Source organism: Juglans microcarpa x Juglans regia, chromosome 7S, assembly GCF_004785595.1.
Source record: "Juglans microcarpa x Juglans regia isolate MS1-56 chromosome 7S, Jm3101_v1.0, whole genome shotgun sequence".
Taxonomy (NCBI): domain Eukaryota; kingdom Viridiplantae; phylum Streptophyta; class Magnoliopsida; order Fagales; family Juglandaceae; genus Juglans; species Juglans microcarpa x Juglans regia.
Genome location: NC_054607.1, coordinates 17,773,669 through 17,796,814, shown reverse-complemented (window position 1 = coordinate 17,796,814; position 23,146 = coordinate 17,773,669). Strand labels below are relative to the sequence as shown.

Genomic DNA, 23,146 nt, shown 5'->3' with positions numbered 1-23,146 from the left:
TATTTTTTTTTTTTTAAATGAAACTTTATAACAAAAATTGATACGGCAATAAAAGGTATGAATTTTCCTTATTCCTTGCAATTAATTGTGGGTAGAAAGTGAAGAATAGTTAAAACTCAAGACCCTAGGAACCTCACTTCCTTTTGAAATGCAATTTGACACTTGCTTTCAGCACTTTCTCACCACCCAATGCATAATTATTTCACATTTTACTTTGCTTGGCGTTTTACTTTCTATAAATAATTGCCAAAAGATGACCCAAAAATAAAATAAAATAAAATAAGGTCAAATTATTAAAGGCAAAGCTCCTCTTCCCTCTTCCTAATCGACCAATCTGCCTGCTTTGCTGGCTGCATTTTTACATCTTATTCATATATTTTAATGGGAATTAAGACATGGTTAGTATTATTGTACTTGTGGGGTATCTGTTTTCATAGTTTTTAGAGGTCTCATGGAGGAAGGAGAGAGTGATTTCATTTTCTTAGACAATAAATTAGAAACACCTGGTTGTAAAGATTAGATAGAGATATTTTTAGATTTCTCGTTACCATATGGTGCTATGTGCCGTCCAACTTTGATTTTTGGGCATGTTTATTAATACAAATTTCATATTTTATTTTATTTTTTAAATATATTTAAATATTTTAAAAAAATATACCAATATACTAAAAATTACTTTTTTAATAATTAAATAAAAAAAATTAAATATATAAACGGTCAAAATCAGAAACAAACACACGAGGCATGCTAACATTTTCCTTAAAAAATTGGATTATGTTATATTTTAAAATATATATATCAATTATATAAATTTGTATATATGTTTAGTTGGAATTACATTATTAAAATTAAGCATATTTGAAATATTACTTTGGTTAACCACCAACAAGTACTTTAATATTTCAATATCATTTATCTTATACTTAGTTACTTATTTATTTTTCTTTTATTACCGGGGAGATATATTTGTATGATTTAGTTCGTGCATAATGATAAAAGAAAACTAGCAACAAAAGTCATCAAACCACGTGATTCAATATATATTAGATCGGAGTAATACTACTTACCGTTATTTTTATCATCATTTTATCATCATCTTATGATGTGATATTTAATGATTATAGATTATTTATGATCTTTTATTAGAGAATTAATTATTTAATATCACGTCATGAGATATCGAGAATACGATGATTAAAAGAATAATAATAAATAAAATTGTAGAAGACTTGCAAAAATGGAAATCTCACGGCCTCATGATGTATATTTGTTAGGAGTTGGGGTATGATTGGGATATCTCTCTTCGTTTCTTTCTTATAATCAAAGTTTCTATGAGCATCATTTCAATAATTCATGCTATCCTTTTCACAAAATCTCTGTCCCACAAAATTAATATTCTCGTTTATATATGTTTTAGCTAAAATTGACAGCTGTTTGTTATCAAATGTCTTTTAAATTATCCACATCAATTAGTGCAATTTTTTTTTCTAGACAACTGAGAAATATATTTTTCATATATAATATCTAATTAGTTGTATAAATTTACAAGAAATATAACAACAATTTCAGGGCATATTTTCTTTTCTTGTACATGCAAAAAAGTTTAATTAAATTAAAATTCATTTTAATAATTATCCCCTATTATTATTATTATTATTAAATGAAGAAATGAATTATAAAGAGTAAAGAAAAATAGTAAGAATCTCTTGATCATTTATTCTAACCTCACCAATGACTTGAATCATAATTGATAATGATCTAAAATTACAAGCTTGGCCAAATTTATTTTATTGGTAAAAAAAAAAAAAAAAAAAAAGCTCATAAAAAGCTTTTTTTCCCCAAATTCTTATAAACTCTACGACCTAAAATAATTAATAAATAATTAGGTCCCATTTGGATTAAGAGTTAAGTTGAGAAGAAAGTTGAAAAAAATATTGTTAGAATATTATTATTGTTTTAGGATTTGAAAAAGTTGAATTGTTTATTATATTTTGTGTGAAATTTTGAAAAAATTGTAATGATTAGATGAGATGAGTTGAGATCACTTCTCAATCTAAACAGGACCTTAAGCGGCATCTAATTAAACAACAATATCATTAAACTGCAACAATCATATCACAATCTAATTAAATCCATTAAAGCCTGAGAATTAATATAATTAATGTTGACAAAAGAATTGTATTCTATTCATCAAGTTTGTAAGTTTTTTCCTTTCCTTTTCTCCCAAAAATATCTCTCTATCTAATTTCCATATATGTTTGGTTGGCTTTCACAACAAAAGTTCGTGAATGCGATATTATATATGTAACACGCGTTTTCATCTTGATTTTGACATTATAATCACAAAGACACAAATAGCTCAACTTATTTTGATCTTGCTAAGATGATTTTTTTTTCTCTAAATATTATTTGCGCACAAGAAATACCCAACTTAATCAAACATATCTCAATAATTTGTTCCTTTTGCTATAAAAGATGAACTCGATATATATATTACAAGAAAAACAAGTATTTGTGACGGGTTATTTGCGATGATAACGACTATTTACGATAAAACAGACTTATTTTGGTAGAAAATAATCATTTTTATTAGAAATAACTGATCACAAATAAGCAATTTTCTTGTAACTGAACTTTTCATTGAGTTGCATTTTTATTATTAGAGCAAGTTCAAGTTTGTTCACGATATGCTTTATTTAAATAAAATAAATTATTTATATGGTATTTTATAACTTTATTTACAAATATTGACAAACAAACATTGACTTTTTACTACTATTTTTATAAAATTTGTATATACATATATCAATGATTATATTCATAATGATTCAAGTAACATGAGTAGTATTAGTAATATGATTTTCTATATTTTCATTCGAAATATAGAGATAATATTATAAAAAATACAAAGATATTCGAACTTATATGAGTGTACAACTATTTCATATTTATGTTTTAAATGAAGCTCATTTTTATAGAAAAGATCGAGTTATAAAAGTATCATTATTTCATAAAAATGTCACTCATTTAAAATGAAGTTGCAAAAAACTATAAAAAGATAGTTGTATCCCTATCATTACTCGAAAGGGCAATATCACGATCTATATCGGACAAGCTCATCCTAAAACGAGTGAGATCTTCACCCCAAGATGTCTGTGTCTCTTAGTTTCCATGTTTGGTTGCCTTTCACAACAAAAAATGAATTGATTGCAACATATTATGTCACACGCGTTTTAATCTAATTACTAAGATATATTGCACCTTAAATTTATAGATAAGATACAAATGGTTGAACTTTTATTTTCTTATCTTGATTATACCATAATAATATTGTATTTTCAGTCGTAATTAGTCTTGATTTTTATGCACATAGTTGTACATAAGGTTTCCCTAGGTAAATTACTTAATTAACCCACGAGAGATATTCTAGGTAGCAATAATTTAATTTGCTTAAATTAAGCAAAATGATTTTCTAATAAATTAATTAATTTCCTTCTTGAATAGAAGTGTGGCTATCAAGGCAAATGTTACCATATATGGATATTTTTGTTTGGAAGGATTTCTCTTCTCTATAAAGGAGCTCAATGTGTGATGAATAAAATAGTTAAAGAAAATTAATTTCTCAAAAGTATTTACAACCTGCATGAAAATCTGAAAGTTCGGCTCTCTAGACATTTTCTTACTCTTCTCCTAAACTTATTTAAAAAGATATGATTTCATATGATAAGTTACATCTACTTTATAACAGAAGTAACTTTACATTCTAACTTACCACATTAAATCATGTCAATTTATATGTTTATTTTTGTGATATTTCTTTATGGTTAATGCATTTCTCATTTAAAAATAGGTTTCAACTTTCAAAATCTCTAATACCCCATGAATGGGGTAAAAATAATAGGCCCAGATATACCAATTACCAAGCCCAGCCCATTAAAAGGCCACCCATCAGGAGGCAAGTGAGAAGAGACAAGGAAGAACACTTGTCAGATGGGAAGAGGAAAGAGAGGAAAAAAAAAAAAAAAAGAAATGGGGAAAATCAAGTTAGACATGTAAATGTGGAGTGGCATAAACCTGACTTCCTCACCTACCACTGATAGGGCCACAATAAAATAGGAAAAAAAGAAAAAAAATGAAAAAATGGGAAAAACAAGTTAGACACATAAATGAGGAGTGGCATAAAGCTGATTTCCTCAACTACTACTGACAGGGCTACAATAAAAGGAGATTTGAGATTTGAGATCTGAGGAAATAGGACTTTCAAACTTGGGAGGAACAAGGGTGAGAAGACAGAGTATCATTTTTTATCTCACGACAAGAGCTCTAGAACTAACATTTTTTTTGATAAAGAGATCTCTGACCTCCATTGTATATAGAGAAATGAGAGGTTATAAGAGACTGTAAAACACTCATGTTATAGTAGATTTTCCTTTCAAACAATCCGTAGACGTAGACACTGTGTTGAACTACGTAAATCTGTGTCTCCATCTTTATTTACATTTCCTGTATTATTTCCTATTCATTACTATAGATGTATGTAAGGACACTATACCACTGCTTTAGATCGCCATCGTGGGCTTTGGACGACACTGATCGAGGCCCGAGTAACCACAGTAGGCCAAAAATGACTTTCTCTCATTCTGACCTGTTGTGCGATTTTTGGCATTAACACTAGTCCATACTAATTAACGCATGTGACACAATTCAATGTTAGAAAGCAAATTGTTACGGCCAGCTCTTGTTCCATTTAACTAAAAAAAAAAACCAAAGTAATGCATGCGTGTCTTAGAGGAAACTTCCATGTTCTTGCTTTCTGAGTTGTCCTTTTTGTGTTTGCATCTTTCCCTTTTCTTTTGACAGATATTTGTTGGTTTTTGCGCTCATTTTTCCATTTTGATCGAAAATGGTTTCTAAGAATTTCATTTTGAGACGACAGATTTCCATTCTCTGTTTTCTTTTTAGGTAATAAGATAAAGACGGTTACTGTACATAAAACTAATTTTGCATTGAAACAAATATAGATACAGAATACATTTTGATGGTATTATCAACTTGTTCGGCTCATTTCCAGCTATATATATATATATATATATATATATATATATTTTTTTTTTCTTTAACATTGTGGAAACTTGTTTGGAAAAATGTTGGGATTCATACCATAGGATCTGGTTATGAGCCTGAGTGTGTGGCTGAGCGCAATAAGACAACCCCAAAACCTTCTTCATAGGCTTTGTTTCATATCACCCCCACTCAGTTTATTTATTTATTTTTTTTTTAGCTTTAATACTTTTTTAATAATTTTGAGATTTTAAAATATGTTTATATATTTTATCATGAATTTTTTATATAATTTTTTTAATATTATAATAAATTATTTTATTGTGTAAGATGATGTGTTAGTTTTTTATTGGCCGGCATGCATCATATTTGCCATTTATAATACACCCTCTTTCATTATTTATTATGCTAGATCGACTCTAAGGCAATAAATGTAAAAATTGATGAATAATGCTATATAACAAAATAATATATGAGTAAAGTTAGAGCGTATTGTGTAGTATTTGAGTAGAAGAAGAGTGTTTTACTATTATGCAGTTTCATATTAACAAAATCGCTGTTAATTTTTGAATTCTATTAAAAAAAATCAAAATTTTTAATAATAAGAACAAAGTTACTTTTAATAATAATATACGTTCTTGGTTTGAACAAATTATCGAATAACTCCCACAGATTTGTCTCGTGTGTTTAAATAAAAGGATAAAAATGTCAAATCACATATTTGTGTGTAGTGTGAAGATGATAAATAGCAGTTGTCGATACCCAATAGATTCTGGAGTTTATTCCATTTAATACCCAATAAATTTTCATTCACAAAGAATTTCAAGTCGGTTCCACTTTCCAGACTTGTATCGTTCATTCTCATGGGGGAGAGTTTTTCTCAAAATGCCAATAATAATTTCACGAATAATTTTAGTTTAACCTTCATAATAATGCACATGCACTTACCCTTCAGAGTACGGCCCCTCCCTCATTCAGCTTAAGGGAATCTGGATCGTGTTGGAAATCACTCTCTCATTGGGCAAACTGAATGCTCTTGCATGCATGATTTTATCAATTTGCTGAAACAGAACGCTCTTGTCATTTGATCTCGTCTGTCTGTAGATGGACAAGAGATGTGTTTACATTCTACGTGCTCATACCACAAAAGCATTTTGATCTCATGGGCTTAAATTTGCTCCAAGGAACTTTTGAAAATCATACTAACAGTATTTGTACAAAAGAATCGAGTCTTTACCTGCACATGGGAATGATTTTCAGCTTACAGTATCTTCCTTGCCTTGAGATAGGAGTACATGAGGAAGAATGCGACAACACCACCAACAATTATCCCAGCTGTTGTTAGCCAAAACGCAAACTGCATATAATTGAATCGTAAGGGAGCAGTAACATGTCCAAGAGATAGAGTATGGCAGGCAAATGGGAAGTGGCTTGTGTTCTCGAAACCGGTAAGTGTTCAAACTTTAGAAACCAACATACCACATGTTCTTCAAGATAGGACCTCAAGTTCATGCCAAAAATACCTGCAACCAGTAAACAATGTCTTGAGCATGGCAGTGCATGGAACATCCCACTTCAAAATTCAACAATTTGGCTGGCAGTTGGAAATTAATCATTCTGAAGCATTCAACTTAAGTAATTCTTTCATGGATTGATAATGTTTTGACACCAAAAGGATTTCAATAAATGAGCCCTATTCCCCTATAATTTTGTTTAAATGTTTTTTTTTAAATGACCATTTAGAAATTAGTCCATTCTTTGTTCTCTCATTGGGAAAACAGGTACTCCATGTTACCACAATTGATGGCATCAGAAGGGTTAATAAAAAAACTCAAGGTCTTGTGATAATAAAATCAGATTTCTAGACATTATCATTGTTTGAAGGACGTTGAGAGAAATCTGTTTATATGTTTTCTCACTCTTGGGGGCAATGTGGGTCATGCTTGCTGATGGAGTTCCTGTCTTGTTGGAGAGTGCATTATGAGGAACATAATAACATCATGATTGGGAATGCTGTTCCCTTGGCTATGTGTGTAATTGGAGAGACCGAATGCTTATTTGTTTGAGGAACATAATGTTTCGATCTTCGATCTGAACTTCTGAAGCTTTTGTTTATTTAAGAACTCCATGATTAGATTGCAGTGATTTGCCTTTTCAAATATGTTAGTGTTTGAGTTTCCAAAGATTTAGACATTAATTTGAGTTTTTTTTCTTGTTACTCTTGTATACTTATGTGTGGATGCCACACTTTTTCTGTGCTTTTGGAAAAAAAATTCAATAGTTATCTGAAAAAAGGACCCTAGTAGAAAACCATGATGTTTTGGTCAAGAAAATAGTCTGTCACTTCACGACCTTGTTTTGAGTCATCAACTCACAATCTTTTTTTTTTTTTTCTTTTTTGATAAGTTACTCTAACAATCTATTTGCAAAACCAAGGTTCCTATTATTGATATTTATATGCTAATTGTACGTGCAAATTGCGATCCTGCCATTCTATATCAGAAGTGCTTTCTAGTCTTAGAATGGAGTAAAAGAAAAAGGTTTCTAGACCAGAAGTTCATGGAGAGGCTTCTATCTGGGTAAATTGTTATAAAACGCAAGGCAAGTTCCTGGGTGGTTGGATGATGCAAAAGCTATATGCAAAGAAGAGTGTGATACTTACTGTATATAGTAAAACAATCCCCTTTTGTGTAAGCAACTTGTACAACAATGTGATTAATGTAAGCATAATGTTAGTTTTATTGCACGTCAAAGGCATACCCGCAAGTAGAGCCCCAACTGCCACACAAAATGTCCCAACCTGAAGAAGCAACTCCACTCTGCTAACCTCAAGCCTCCGAGAACTGATAAATAGAAGCAATTAAAATTGGTGATGGAATTGTACAGCACATAAACAAAACACAAAGATTAGAACCAGTTCTCCCAACCTCAAATTCACAGCAATTGAGTCTTCCATTTCTTTTGCAGAGTCAAGAAGCCTTTCAGCCTGACCATGACAAGATTCACATCTGTAAATGAAGCAATGCAATTAAAAGTTATCCTCATCAACCAACAATTACTTGTGCTCAGTTGTCAAAGTAATACAAAGTTCAGGATGCACCATTTTATTAGCAGCTTCTCAGAAGTTTCTATTGACAAGGAATTATTTTCTTGGTCAAATCTGGACTTCTCATTAAAGTAGAAAGCATGACCTTCTATGTTGGTTTATTTACATTCATAAGTGGGCCAAAATGGAAAGCAATAATAGTTTGGAACATTCCAGCCAGGTGCAGCTAAAGGAAACTATTTTAGGTTCATTATATGGACTTGGCCAAGATCGAACAACTTTGTTCACTAACAGGCTAAAGACTAACTAAAACGTATTGGAAGAAAAAAAAATCAAATGTTACATTTTGTACAAAAATTAACTAGCTTAGGTTAAATTAATAATCAAGTATATCTAGCTTGCAAAATTTATGCTTTTCAGGAATAATAATAGGGATTAGTACCTCTAGCCCAGATATATTAATGTGCCCAACACTGACCAGAGTAACCAATTCCATATCTTATAGTATTTTTGATATTGACAATTGACAAAATAACCAGATATGTAGTTAAATAAGAGGGTCTGGAGACTAGCTTTATGTTGCTGTCCCCCCGCCTTTTTTTTGGTTAATAATATGTATACACTGTGTAAAACAAGTCAAACAATGGCTTTCTAAAGTAAGACACAGATTCTAAGTCAGCATCTTTCTCTATTAGAAAGTAATGATAATTGAGCAATTAAACTTATCAAAAAAAAAAAATTGAGCAATTAAGACATCCCAAAATGTTATACATGAAGCATATTATTTTGGGCATCAAAATACAAAATATGCCAGACATACTTTTACATGCTCTAGAAATGGACCATGAAATAACCTTTGAAGATAATTTTCCAGAAGCATCTCGATTTCTTCCTCCTCTTCTGCATATAGCATGATCAAATGGAATGAAAACCTGTACTTATGAATTGCATATGCACTTGAACCATTTCTAATGAAAAAGTATGAAGAAAGAAACATTTACATAGCTTACCCTCAGCAATCTGCTTCTCTGAGAGGACAGAGCATTCCACTTCATCATTTCCTTTCTTAAGCGTGCAGTTTTTTCCCATTATACACATACGACGAATTTCCTCAGGGTCTTCTAAAAGATCAAGCAACACTTGTCTGAGAGCCCCAGCCCTTGAGCCCAATTCAACCTTCGAAAAAAAAAAAAATAGACAGTACATTAAATAAGAGCACCGCAAAAACACATGCAAGCCATTTTGAGTGAATTCAGTAATACCAATGTTTGCTTGCTAATGCGAAGCTGCTCCAATATGTCAGCAGTTAATCGGTTTGGCAAAACCTCAAGGAGAGCTTGTACCTAAAGAAAATGGCAGATTACTGATCATATTTCACTGGATGGCCACTAGAGAGAGAAAGAGTCATCTTTACAACAAAGAAACAAGAAATAATTGCATCTGCAAAGTTCATCATTAAAGATTTCTTATCCTAATGTTGAAGCTTGTTTAATTTCAGAACAAATCCAGAGAGCTTTTTTTTTTTTTTGTTACTCGAACGCATTTTCAAAAGGACTTTAGAATGCTATTATGAGGTAATTAAAAAAAAAAAAGAATACTACTATGAGGTGAAGAAATTGCAGCAGCAACAGGTCATACAATCGTTCAAAGAGATTCATAAAGCCATGTTTTTACCGATCTGCAGTTTTATTACAAGGATTACTAAGCTTTATTATAAACTCTTTCCAAAACCAGCCACACACACACAGAGGAGCCAAAAGAAGAACGTATGAGAAGAAACAAAACAAAAGAATACTCACTATGTTTCAATACTCACACGAGGTTCTAAATTGATTAATCTCTGTTCCAAACACTGTACGCGTGAAAGCAATGCTGCTTCAACAACCTAAAATAAAAGAAAACAAAATTTTCAAGATTCAAGATAATCATAGGGTTATAAATAAGAACCATAATAAGATAATACATATGCACAAAAGACCTCAAGTTGTGAAGGTCATACCCATTGCCATAGATATTGGGTGCATATGCTTGATCATCAAGGCTGTCCTGTCTAAATATCGAGGACTACCTTTTGTGATTTGTCCAGTTCGGTCCAGCAGGTATATGAATGACACAAAGACTCTGTCCTCTTTACCTAATCCAAACCTTTTGGTAATGCCCTTTTCGTTGAGGAGGAAGTTGGTGATCTTCTTTGGCCTTAGAATGGGAAGACTAATGTTGCGCTTATTATCTTTAGGAGGAGATAGCTGTAATGATATCTGGTGAATTTAAAATCCTAGGGATGAAAATTGGGCCTTAATGAGTAACAACGAAATATAACCATCCCACTTACGTCCAAACTAAAAACTGAGAGGACTAGAAAGAGAATCACTTGACAGATGTCAGATAATATCTGTTGCAGTTTAACGAGCCATCCATTCCCATCTGATGGGCTTTCCATTCCTTAGTTGGCAACCATTACACATTTGCTGTGTATCACTGCATGCTACAACTTAGGTTCTGTAGGAAGCCTCCACAGCCCTTTCCAGAAATGGCATCATTCCTATATTACTTCTAATCTTCAGACCTCCTATAGCTTGAGGGACTATTTGTTTCAATCCATGAGGTGCTCTGCTTTTCGTCCCCCCTATTTCTGGTTACAAGAAGTGATAAATACACAAAGCCCTCTCAAATTATCATCCAACTTGCAATCACTCCCTCAAACTGACAAAAAGTTGCAATTTACCCCATAGAAAATTTGGCATAAGTACCATAGGTAGAAAAATAACAATAAAAAAATTGAAATAAACTAAAAGTTAGAAAAATATATAAAAAAAAAAAATTGAAAAAATATTTCAAGTTTTTAAAAATGTTTTTATTTCTTTAAAAGCTTATTTAAAAAATAATTTTTTTTTATGTAAACCAGTTCTTATTCAAAAAATTATTTCTTTTGAAGTTATGAAGGGTATTTTGTCATCTTAAGAATCTTAAGGGTAATTTTTGTCTTTTTAATTTGGGGGGGGGGGGGGGGGGGTTAATTGCAAATTAAATGGTAGTTTAAGGGGGCTTCATATATTTTTGGCTTATAGGAACTAAGTTGCTTTTTCCAAATTTTAATGGGATTTAGAAAATGAAGATTAAGCAGAAAGGCTCACCAATCTGATTTGGTGTGATATTCTCTCACAGTGGCAGATGTTTCTTCCAGCAAGTGAGGTGCTGATTGAGATATTCAAATAAACTCACAGCAAACTTCCAACCAAGATAAGAGCAACATATATAGGAGGGCATTCACCATGTTGCGAACTTCTAACTCATCATTTGTGGATTCATGCTGGCTGTGACACTAATGTACGATTTGATTCTCAAGCAGAAATTGCTTGAAGGAGTACAAATTGATTTTAAATCAGAGATGTTCTAAATATAAAAATTTCTATGTCCAATAAACTTCCACATCACGAGCTCCTTGTATCTAATCAACTTTTCTATTCCTTCTCTCTCTTTTACCCCATGTATTATGTACTGTCTCTTCGGTATCTGCTAGTTGAAATGCTAAATACATTTATAAGAATTAAGTTTAAGAAAAGTTTAGCAGGTGTAACTATTAGTCTACATTGAGGAAAATCTTTCTGTGCAGGTGGTGTTTTCACGTTGATAATTGATAAAACAAATATATAGATATAGCTAACTTTCATATCTATAAATAATTGAAACAGTATGCTATAGAGAAAAGATTGTGAAAAATTTGTAGAATCACAATGGGAACCAGATTATTTAGTGATGTTATGTTTTAGCATGTAAAACCAGGGACTTGAAGGACCAAACTAACCTCAATTTCAAATGGCATACATTGTCCTCCATGCCCATTTTTGGGGTCCAACCGAGGCAGCAGGGTTTCTATGAAAGCCTTCCCTCCTTTACTTCAAGTTATCAAAATATGCAAGTCCACAAATGTCAGTTCATTCTTGACTATATTAAATCAAAACGAGAACTGAGTCTAAGGATAAATGCGCAGTTCCAGTAGATAAGATTACCTGTTATAGTCAAAAATAAGGACACACTCATGCGTTGCCATTGCTCGCAATGAGCCCAGATTCAGAAGAATAGCAAGCTCACGAACCTAGCATACGAACCAGAGAAGCATCATTTTTTAGGAAGTGATATGAGCATCTGCCTATCAGAAAAATGGTGAATGGATGACTTGGGGGATATTGATTGTAGCAAGAATTCTATTAAAAAAAAAAAAAAATTGTAGCAAGAACAATCAAAATAAGGGTCTGATTACTTTTTTACACAGCCCTAGCCAACACAGTACTATCTGTGAGAACAATACTTTCTTCTAATCACTTGTCAATGACATAGCCAAAACAGGTTCAAAAGCCTACTAACTCAGTCATACATGCAGAAACATACAAAGACAAAATAAGATTATCCGGCAATGAGTATGTTCATCTTGATGCATAACAATCTCTAACGGATCCATAGATCTGCAAATTTTAAGGCCTATTTTTATTTTTATTTTTTGATAAGGAAGATGAGTTTTTTTTTTTTTTTTTTAATGATCAATCAAAGAGAAAGAGGCATAATCGAAATATATGAGGGGTATACAACAAAAACACCTAATGAGAGGCCTATTTCATAGAAAAGAAAGCTGAAGTTATTGAGGACATATTCACTGACCATTCCATCCACCTTAGATTGTCTAGTTGTGCTTCATGATAACCCCCCCTTAAACAGTTTTTCCATTGATGCACCCCTAAATTTTAGCCTTATGCCTTTGTTGGAGAAATAAATTATTTGTCCTGTCTGGTTATTTTTGCCTTCAATAGATATTTATGGAACCACAAACAGAATCCAACCCAATTGCTCTACTAGAACATAAATGCAATACAGTCTAGTTCATCAAAACAATGATGGCTTCATGTAGTTTTTTGTTTCATAACTCCAAAACATGTGGAGTTGCAGATACAAAAATCTCAAGTGTGTTGGATTATGTATTTGTTAACAGAATGAAAAGAAATATTCACTTCACCTTCTCTGAATTACTACCATAGTATGAGATATCAGAACAAACAATTAATACAATACTCAAAGCCCATTATCAAACCACGTCTGGATTTAAAAGCAGGAGTACATTTTGCCTATAAAATCACTTAAGAGGTCATTATATGGTATAAACTCCGGCCAAAAGGCAAAGTTGCTAAGGCAAGTCCAATTAATTCAAGCAACAAGCATTAAAAAGAATTACAATGAAGTGTTAAAAGTACAAATTGACATGATACCAGCAAACAAGGCATCGAGTTTGTTAAAAACAGTGATGGATCTACACTTCGGATATCTCGCGGACGAAGGCCTGAAAAATTAATATACCCATTAGAGGAAAAGGAGTAAAGGGACATAAACAAACACTATAATTTCAAGTTATGTGTGTTTGTGCGTCATGACTTATTATTTTTTTGATAGGTAATCAAAGATAATATATTCATAGAAATAGGCATAGCCCAGGTACACAGGAAGTATACATGAAAACACGCCTAGCTAGAGGGTACAATAGAAAGAAGAAGATCATGGATACTATGTCCGTTACAAACTATAGCCCCCGCCCACAGGAACAATGTCTTAAAAAACAAAACTTTAAGCTCGTCCCTTGTTCTCTCTTGATCATCAAAACATCTAGCATTTCTCTCCCTCCAAATGCACCAACACAAGCATATTGGTATCAATCTCCAAATTGCCGCTACTTGAGAATCTCCGTGTAGTCCTGTCCAGCTTGCAAGGAAATCCACCAATCTCCAAGGCATAACCCAAGACAATCCTACTCTTGAGAAGAAATCATCCCATAGAGCCTTAGCCACCTGGCAGTGTAAAAGCAGATGATCAACAGACTCCCCATGCTTCTTACACATACAACACCAATCTAGGACAATGACCCGTCATTTCCTCAAATTATCTATAGTGAGAATATTGTCCAAAGACGCTGTCCAGACAAAGAAAACTGCTTTTGAAGGAGCTTTCATCTTCCATATAGTCTTCCACGGGAATAAAGACAAACCGGAGTTCGTGAGCTTTTGATAAAAAGAACTGACCAAGAAGATACCTTTCTTAGAATGATTCCAATGCAAATTGTCTCCAAAGCCCCTGGAATACTTGTGGAATATAAAGCCGCAAAGAACTCCGTAAAAGACTCTAATTCCTAGTCCTGGGCTGCCCTAATGAAGTCAATATTCCATTGAAGGGTGCCATTTATTGAAGAATGAAGATAGGCAATCGATGCCTCATTTACTCTTGCAAGTGCAAAGATGGCAGGGAAGGTATCTCGTACACAATGGTTACCACACCATATATCAAACAAAAAAGGACACGCGAACCATCACCTACAACAAAATGTTCATGTTCTCGGAAGGTCCCCCAAAGACTCCTAATGTTTTTCCATAAACCCACTCCATAAGTGCCTTGTACCTCATTCGAGCACCTTCCTCCCCAAAGCTTCCCCAAACTGAGAATCTATAACTGCCCTCCAAAAGGCCTCCCTTTCATTTTGGTACCTCCACAACCACTTACCCAAGAGAGCTTGATTGAATTTCAGAAAGTGGCGAATCCCCAAACCTCCCCCAGATATTGGAGTACAAACTATGGACCAATTAACCAGGTGGAATTTGAACTCTTCCCCCAATCCACTCCATCAGAAATCCCTTTGTAACTTCTCAATTCGGTTAGCCTCCTTTGTGGAGAAGGAACAAAGACAAGAAATAGGTGGGTAAGTTAGAAAAAATGCATTTAATCAAAGTCAACCTACCACCTTTCGACAAGTAAAGCCTATTCCAAGCAGCCAATCTGCGCTCCACCCTTTCGACTACATCATTCCAAATCCTTTCAGATTTAAAAGAGGCACGCAATGGTAAACCAAGATACTTCATAGGAAGCAAAGATATTTTGCATCCCAAGGTAGTAGCAAAAATCTCCATATCGGGGGCAGCCCCCACTGGCACTATTTCTGATTTAGCAAGGTTAATACTCAATCCTGACACAACCGCAAAACAAAGGAGTAGCGCCCTCAAGTCTTGGACTTGACCAAGGTGTGTACCACAAAAAATAAGCGTGTCATTAGCAAATAACAAGTGAGAAATGTTAAGATCACCAATCCTCACCGAAAAACCATGGAGTAACCCACCATCCACCATCCCCTCAATCATCTTGCTGAGAGCTTCCGTGACAAATAAGAAAAGTAGAGGAGAGAGCGGATCTCCCTTTCTCAGGCCACGAGAGGAGTTGAAGAAACCTACCGGAGAGCCATTTACCAAGATGGAGAAATGAGCTGAAGAGATACAAAATTCTACCCATTTTTGCCATTTCCCCCCAAAACCACATATTTCAAGTAAATAAAGAAGAAACTTCCAGTTGACATGATTATAAGCTTTCTCCATGTCTAACTTGCAAAGTGGCCCAGGGTCTCTAGACTTAAGTCGACCATCCAATACTTCATTTACGATAAGAACCGAGTCAAGGATTTGTCTACCTTTGACAAACGCATTTTGTGGCTTCGAGATTAGTTTTTCCACCACTGAGCTTAGTCTATTAGCTAACACTTTGGATAGAATCTTGTACATCCCGTTCACAAGACTAATGGGGCGATAGTCCCTCACATCCCTAGATCCCACCTTTTTAGGATTGAGGGCTAAAAATGTGGCATTGAGGCTCTTTTCAAATCTAGCAATAGAATGAAATTCAAGAAAGACTTGCATAATATCTTCCTTGACCACCTCCCAACAAGCTTGAAAGAAACCCAGGGTAAACTCATCCGGACCGGGAGCCTTATCACTTGCCATACCTCTGATAACATTGCCCACTTCCTCTTCCGTAAATGGCTTTCTAACCACCCTGCACTATGCTGGTCTAATGTGGAAAATGACAAACCATCCACTCTCAGTCTCCAATTATGATCTTCTGATAATAATTGTTAATAGTATTGTTTAATGTGGTTTTTGATAACATATGATCTCATGACTTACTATGCAACAGTAAGAAGCATATCTTATGACACAACAAACAAAAACTACTAGAAAGACTAACTAATCCACAACCCAGACTAGGTATGTAAAGGTGAAAGGTCTCATCAATCAAGATTTAAGAAAGCAGTACACATATGGCAGAAGAAAAAAGAGAAGTCAGTAGCGTGACAATCAAATAAGACTAAAAGAGTTCTATTGCATTCAAACATGAAAAAAAACTACAAACCTTTCTGGAATAATTTCCTTACCACTTGATTTCAATAATTGGCGTCTGTTAATTTTCCTAGTAGATACCATCCCATTTGACTTTACCTCTAGCACCTACAGGACGGAAAACAACAAAAATGACAACACTTATGTAAAATGTTTTTCTTTCAAGTAACAGATAACATGGAGCAATTAAAAGGAAAAAAGAGGTGTTTCTTTGACATCCAACTAAAGTCAAAATCAAATAGGTCATGTTGGGCTACTTACATATACTTAACACAATAAAGTGAGGATAAATCATAAGTGATGAAAGTACATTCCAAAGCCTCAAGGTTTCCAATAGAATAAGAGCATGACGAATGCTATGGAATTTAAGGCCACCGGCACCCCTACAACAATAATGAAAACTATAAGGGATGGCTATCTCGGTTATTATCAGATCAATCTCTTGTGATACTTGATTGCAGTGATGTAGATCAAAACAAAGGATGCTTCAAGTTTAGAAAGATGCGGCTAAAATCTGAAGCATTTGTAGACAAGGTGAAATGACAGATGCAGTAGATTACTTTTATGGTGCCCCTAGTTTTGTCTTGGCGGGCAAGCTGAAAGCTTTGAAAAAAGAGATGAAGAAATGGAATGAGGATGAGTTTGGCCATGTGAAGGGGAGAAAAATTATTCTTATGGCGGAGTTACGTGAAATTGATGAATTAGCCAAAGAAAAGTCCTTGTCTAAGACAGAAGAGTTGAGAAAGGAGATTACCTACGGATGGAAAGGACTACATGAAGTTGGAGATAGAAGTCGAGAGCAATTTGTGATGTGGGCCCTATCACACGGGTTTGGGATTTAACAGGGTAAAGAAAAATTGCATTTGCATGGTCTCCAAGTTTCCTTGTCCTCCAAAAAAGAAGTCAGGGCAATTTGGCTACATAAAGGTGATAAAATATCATTTTCTTCCATAAAGTAGCCAATTTGAATTGCTAAAATAATATCATTGAATCTATTATGGTAGATGAGTCAATTTATACAGATCCCACATAAGTCAAAGAGAACACGGAACACTTCTAGTGTAATCTCCATTATGAACAATTTAGTTGGCGGCCCAAGGTGGATGGGCTGACATTTGATTCTTTTTTTTTTATAAGTAAGAGGTAAATTTTATTGATACGAATGAAATAGGCATAGCCCAAACTGACATTTAATTCTACTGGTAGGGAGGAGGCCAATTGGATGGAAAAAGAGTTTGGGGAGGATATGGTCCTAGAAGTTTCGAAAGATTTGAACAGTGACAAAACTCCGAGACCCGATGGGTGCTCATTGGGGCTCTTTCAAATGTTTAGGAGGTTGTTAAATAGACTTGATGAATGTCTCATTCAAAATGCTAGCTAATAAGATGGAAATGGCACTGGAAGAGGTCATTTCTAGAACTCAAAATGCTTTCTTCAAGGAGAAACAAAGCCTAGATTCAGTTTTTATTGCCAATGAGTGCATAGATAGTAGACTACGATCAGGGATTCTAGGAAATCCTTATAAGCTGGACCTAGAGAAGGCCTATGACCCAATTTTGTGGTATTTGCTATAATGATATGGCTTTGATGAGAAATGGTGCAGGTGGATCGCGCATTTTGTTTCTTCAATACAGTTTTTCATTGGGATCAATGGTTCGCTATTTGGCTTTTTTTGCAACTCTCGACTTGAGACAGGAGAATCCATTATCCCTCTTATTGCTTGTAGTTGTCATGGAGGCATTGAGTAGAACGTTGACTACGGATGTGGAGAGAGGACTCCCATCAAGTATTTAGGCAAGTTATGGAAATTGGAGGAGATGCTTTGTATCACATCTCCTTTTCATTGATGATACATTGATTTTTGCTGAGGATAATGGATATAAGTTTTTTTTTTTTTGGCTTATGCTGCCTATTATCATGATTTACAGCTACATCCAAATTGAAGATTAACTTGGCCAAATTAGAACCATTTCCTATGGGGACCATTGAAGATAATCGACAAATTGGCTAGTATTTTGGAATGTAGGCCTAGGGTGGCAGCTTGTATTGAGTACTTGCAGTGACCTTTGGGAGTGTCATTTAAGGCAAAAAAAATTTGGGATGACATCGTGCAGAAGACGAACCGACGTTTGACGTGATGGAAGCGACTCTATTTATCAAAATGAGGAAGGCTAACTTTCATCAAAAGTACTTTTTGAAGCATTATGGGAAGTAGTGCAAGTTAAGTATGCAGCATATGGGGTCTAATGAAATCGATTGTCCTTATGGCGTTGGTGTATGGAGAAATATAAGGAAGGGATGGGGAAGCTTCTCAAACTTTATCAGATTTGAGGTAGGTGATGGGTCTACGATCAGACTTTGGCATGACATTTGGTGCAGCGATAGGCCATTGAAAGTTATGTTCCTGGAGCTGTTCAGAATTTCTTGTGACAAGGATGCATCGGTGGGAAACTATTGGCAATGCATTAATGATACTAGCCAATGGAACATCACCTATATCTAAGCTGCAAACAATTACAAATTGGAGTCCTCTTTATCATTCTTCAATCTATTGTACTGTTCCAGAATGGGAGGTGTTGACAAGGACAAGATAAAATGAATTCCATAAAAACGAGGAGGTTCAAGGTCAGCACTTGTTATCGTGCATTAAGGCCCACAAATACTCTTTCTTTGGAAAGTAGTTTGGAGGAACAAAGCCTCTTTACGGATGCATTCTTTGTATGGACAGCTGCATTGGAGAGGATCCTTACTATGGACAATTTGAGGGGGAAAAGAAAAAGAATATCAATACTAGATTGGTGTTGCATGAGCAAAAAGAGCGGTGATGCAATCGATCACTTATTGTTGCACTACGAAGTAACATGAAGAATTTGGGCTGCGATGTTCAATATTTCTGTCTTTGCTTGGGTGATGGCCCAAAGGGTCATGGAGTCACTAGCTATTTGGAGAACAAATAACATGAGTCACTGAAGTGCGGAAGCTTGTAGGCTTGTTTCTTCATGTTTGACGTGGTGCTTGAGGATATAACAAACTGTACAGAACTTCAAAGATTGCAAGAAGACAGTGGATGGGCTTAACTCAGTTCTAAAAATGCTGTGTATGGATGTTGGCTCATAGTAGATCAGGCTCTCCTAGCTATCGTTTTCTTCCTTCCTAATCGGGTGCTTTCTATCATATACACCTTGTGTACTTACATTATGCCCCTTTAACTTGAATTATTTATCAAAAACAAATACTAGGAGCTATGGGAATGGTGTTACCTTCAGTCAAGTGTTCCTGAGTATTACATTTTCTTTTGGTGTCTAAAAATTCTGAGCTACACATATTTGATTTCCTTCAAGTTGCAATAATCGGCCGTTTTAATATTCATCCATGTTAGGTATGACAGCACGACCATGTCAATATTTTGGCAAGCATACCTTTCTACTCTGCTACTATATATTAATGAGTACTATTATTCTAAGACCTCTACACTACAATACTGCTTACGTGGCATAATTTGATTTGGAAGACAAATTTTAAAATTTGAATCTTACCAATCAAATGTTACCATTTGAGTAATGTGAATGATGTGCTCTATACATTGGCTCGAGAATAGAATAATTCTATATTAATTTATAAGTGAAGGGGACTGTGGCCTAACTTCGAATTTTGAGCCTTTGAGGCATATAAATTGTTTCTAGCATTTAAACTTGTTTTGGTAGCTACACAAGACTTGGAGATTATACTGTAAATTAATCAATGTCTTAAAAAATGTGTTCTTTGCAATTTCACCTATGCAGTTCTGTTTGAACTTTAGTGCATGGATAGTGAACTACATTCTGACTATGCCTTTTGAGCTTTGAAGTTGTTAGGTGATTTCTAGAAAAACGTTGTTTTCAAAACTTATAGCATTATTTGGGTACCACATAAATCTATTCTTTGGGTTATAATTTTGATATAGTAAGTCATGTCATCCATACTAAGAAACCACCAAATAATTTTCCTTTCTGCTCATCTTTCTTAGTATTCCTTTAGATAACGCTTCATTTTAAACCATACATTTAGTTCTTCAACACTCTTCCTGAAATCATTGGAAAGATTCTCTTATATGGACAGGTAAGATAACTGTTAGTTGCGTAAGCATTCTTTATTATTGTAAGCATGATTAGGAGTTCTAAAACTCGCAATTTTTCTACTCGTAAAACAAAAAGCATCAGGTTAAATAAAGGAGAAGCAAAAGACAAGAGGAAGGCTGGAAAGAAAAATACTTCGTAAACTGGCTCGCGAATCCCGAGAGAAAGAGAATCACTAAGCGAAGTGGACACCCTCTGAGGACCAATCGATCCAGTGGTCGGCACTGAACTCTGGTGCGGGGCCTTCGGGTCGTCGCCGTCGTCAGAAGTGGCTATGGTTTCCCGTTCGATCAACCGGTCCTCCTCCGCCGTTGATTTCGACATGCATTTCACCCTGGACAAAGAGGCCTCCTTGATCACAATAGGAGAAATCGCAGAGACCTTGCTCTTGTGCGACGGCGCCCATGGGGACTGGAAAAAGCTGGAGCTGGAAGCGAGGTCGGCGAAGAGGAGGTGGTGAGTTGTTGCGGATGGAGAGTGAAGGGGAAAATGGAGGAGATAGGGGGATGAAGGAGTCAGAGCCATTGCTCGTTCATAGAGATTGGATCTCTGATTCTGTAACGATCATACGGCGATTAAATTACTATTTTTTTGAAAAAAAATAAAAAAAAAAAGTCATAAGGAATTAGTGACCGTTATTTCGTGGCTCAGATTTTGCTTCGTGCTCGCGCCTCTCCTCGTCCTCACGTGATTTTTCTTTTTTTTCCTTAGAAATAAAATTTATATATTCTTCTCATTATAATTCCTTCGAATACGAATCATTTTGATACCCGTAATGACGGAGGATAATAACTAAGTTTGTCCACTTGGTGTGCATTTAGTATAAATTATATATATTTTTTTAATTTTGTTTAAAATATTTTTTAAATATCTTTAAAAAATAAAAAAATATCAATATACTGTCATTTGTAACTATTAAGTAAAAGAAATAAAAAAATAATTGAGGGAACAAATTTAACCGGCATAATATTTTTTTTTTTTATACAACTATACTTTAAAATGAGAGTATTTATGTAACGTAATGTTATTTTTATAAATTATTTTATAAAAATACTTATCATTTAAAACATAATTATATAAAATATTATAAAAAGTATTATATGTCTTTCATTTTCTTTTTCTTTATGTGTTTTCTACTTTCATAATTTCATAATTTTAGACTAATGGCATAGGAGGAAGAAATTATTTTTAAAATAATATAAAAATAAAAATAACAAAGTAGGCACCGCCCGAGGAATGAAAAGGATTATAGAAGATATGAAGGCATCGTTTGTTTTCAGAAAATATCACATCTCATCTCTTTTAATCATTACAAATTTTTCAACTTCTAATATAAAATAAAATAAACAATTTAATTTTTTTAAATTTTAAAATAAAAATAATATTAAAAAATTTATTTTAATAATATTTTATTTAATTTTTAAATTTTAATCTCAACTTATATCATCTCATTTACGAAAACAAACGAGGCCTAAGACACTTTTTCAATTTCCATGGCAGAGAGATGTGGAGAATCCAACATGTTCAAAGAGAGGGTAGCCAAGCTGCACATCAACTATCAAAGTTAGCCTATCTTGTGAACAAGAGATTGTGTGAATTGAAGAGGGTCCTGAATTGATTATGCAATGTATTAATTTCGAAAAACATTGTAATGCATAAATTATGGACGAGATTGTTTTTTATTCAAAAAAAAAAAAAAGTGCAGCCCGTGCGTGCTAGGCATTGGCGGCATTGCTTGGGTCGAGAATCTCAAACACTACCTTTCTTAGGCCCGATTTAGATATAAAAGTAGTCAAATTCATCTCATTAAATTATTATAATTTTTTTAAATTTTTATATAAAATATAATAAATAATTATATTTTTTTAAATTTTAAAATAATAATAATATTTAAAAAATAATATTTTATTTAACTTTCAACTCAACTCACTATTCAAATCTCCCCTAATTCTAAATAAAATTGTATTCGAGTCAAATTAAGAGGTTTGGATATAAAAAATCTCGTAACTCATTTTATCTTATCATTACAATTTTCACAAAATTCAAAATAAAATATAATAAACAATTCAAAATTTTTAAATCCTAAAACAAAAATTATATTGAAAAATTATATTTTAAAAATATTTTATTTAACTTTTAACTTTCATCTCGTTTCATCTCATCTCAACTCACTATCCAAACCTCTCCGCCTGGACTGAATAGTGAGATGAGATGAGATGATATGTAAATAATAGTAAAATTATTTATGAATAATAATAAAATTGTTTGAGTTGAGATGTTTTATGAGATTTTAGAAAATGAGAAAAAAAATTGAATAAAAATATTATAAGTTTAAAGTATTGTTAAAATATAATTTTATAATACAATTTTTGTTTTGCGATTTGAAAAAAGTTGATTTTTTTTTTTTTACTTTGTCTAAACTGTTTAGAAAAATTGTAATGATTAAGTAATGATTAGATCAAAAATTTAAATATTTAAAATTAAAAAATATTTGTATTTATAGTATTTGAATATTGAGATGAGAAGTTTTGATATCCAAACCAAACCTCAAGTTAAGTTTGTTCAAACATCTTAAAATTCGACTCATGCTCAGCTTGCATAAGAGTCGGGTTCAAAAATTCAGGTCGAGTTCAACTCAATTTATAGAAAATCGAACTTAAACTCGACTGGAAATTCGAATTGTAATCAAGCTGAGTGCTTAATCGAAACCAGCTTGGTTCAACTAG

At 33.6% G+C, this 23,146-nt stretch overlaps 1 protein-coding gene across 4 annotated transcripts; it reads right to left on the bottom strand.

Moving 5' to 3' along the window:
* Positions 1-5,816: 5,816 nt before the first annotated feature.
* On the bottom strand, positions 5,817-21,003 carry LOC121241252 (magnesium transporter MRS2-11, chloroplastic). Of its 4 annotated transcripts, XM_041138943.1 has the most exons (15): positions 20,556-20,695; positions 16,567-16,688; positions 16,341-16,413; positions 13,366-13,436; positions 12,118-12,203; positions 11,913-12,003; positions 9,924-9,992; positions 9,370-9,450; positions 9,118-9,283; positions 8,962-9,007; positions 7,989-8,069; positions 7,822-7,904; positions 6,541-6,584; positions 6,299-6,418; positions 5,817-6,146 (listed from the first exon to the last, which is right to left on the bottom strand). In XM_041138943.1, the coding sequence occupies exons 3-14, from the start codon at positions 16,387-16,389 to the stop codon at positions 6,323-6,325; spliced, it is 963 nt and encodes a 320-aa protein (XP_040994877.1). In that variant the 5' UTR covers positions 16,390-16,413; positions 16,567-16,688; positions 20,556-20,695; the 3' UTR covers positions 5,817-6,146; positions 6,299-6,322. The 4 variants fall into 4 exon arrangements, with proteins under 4 accessions (XP_040994877.1, XP_040994874.1, XP_040994875.1 ...); XM_041138940.1 differs by lacking the exon at positions 16,567-16,688 and having other exon boundaries at positions 20,556-21,002; XM_041138941.1 differs by lacking the exons at positions 5,817-6,146; positions 6,299-6,418; positions 6,541-6,584; positions 16,567-16,688 and adding an exon at positions 6,627-7,169 and having other exon boundaries at positions 20,556-21,003.
* Between the last annotated feature and the right edge of the window lie 2,143 nt (positions 21,004-23,146).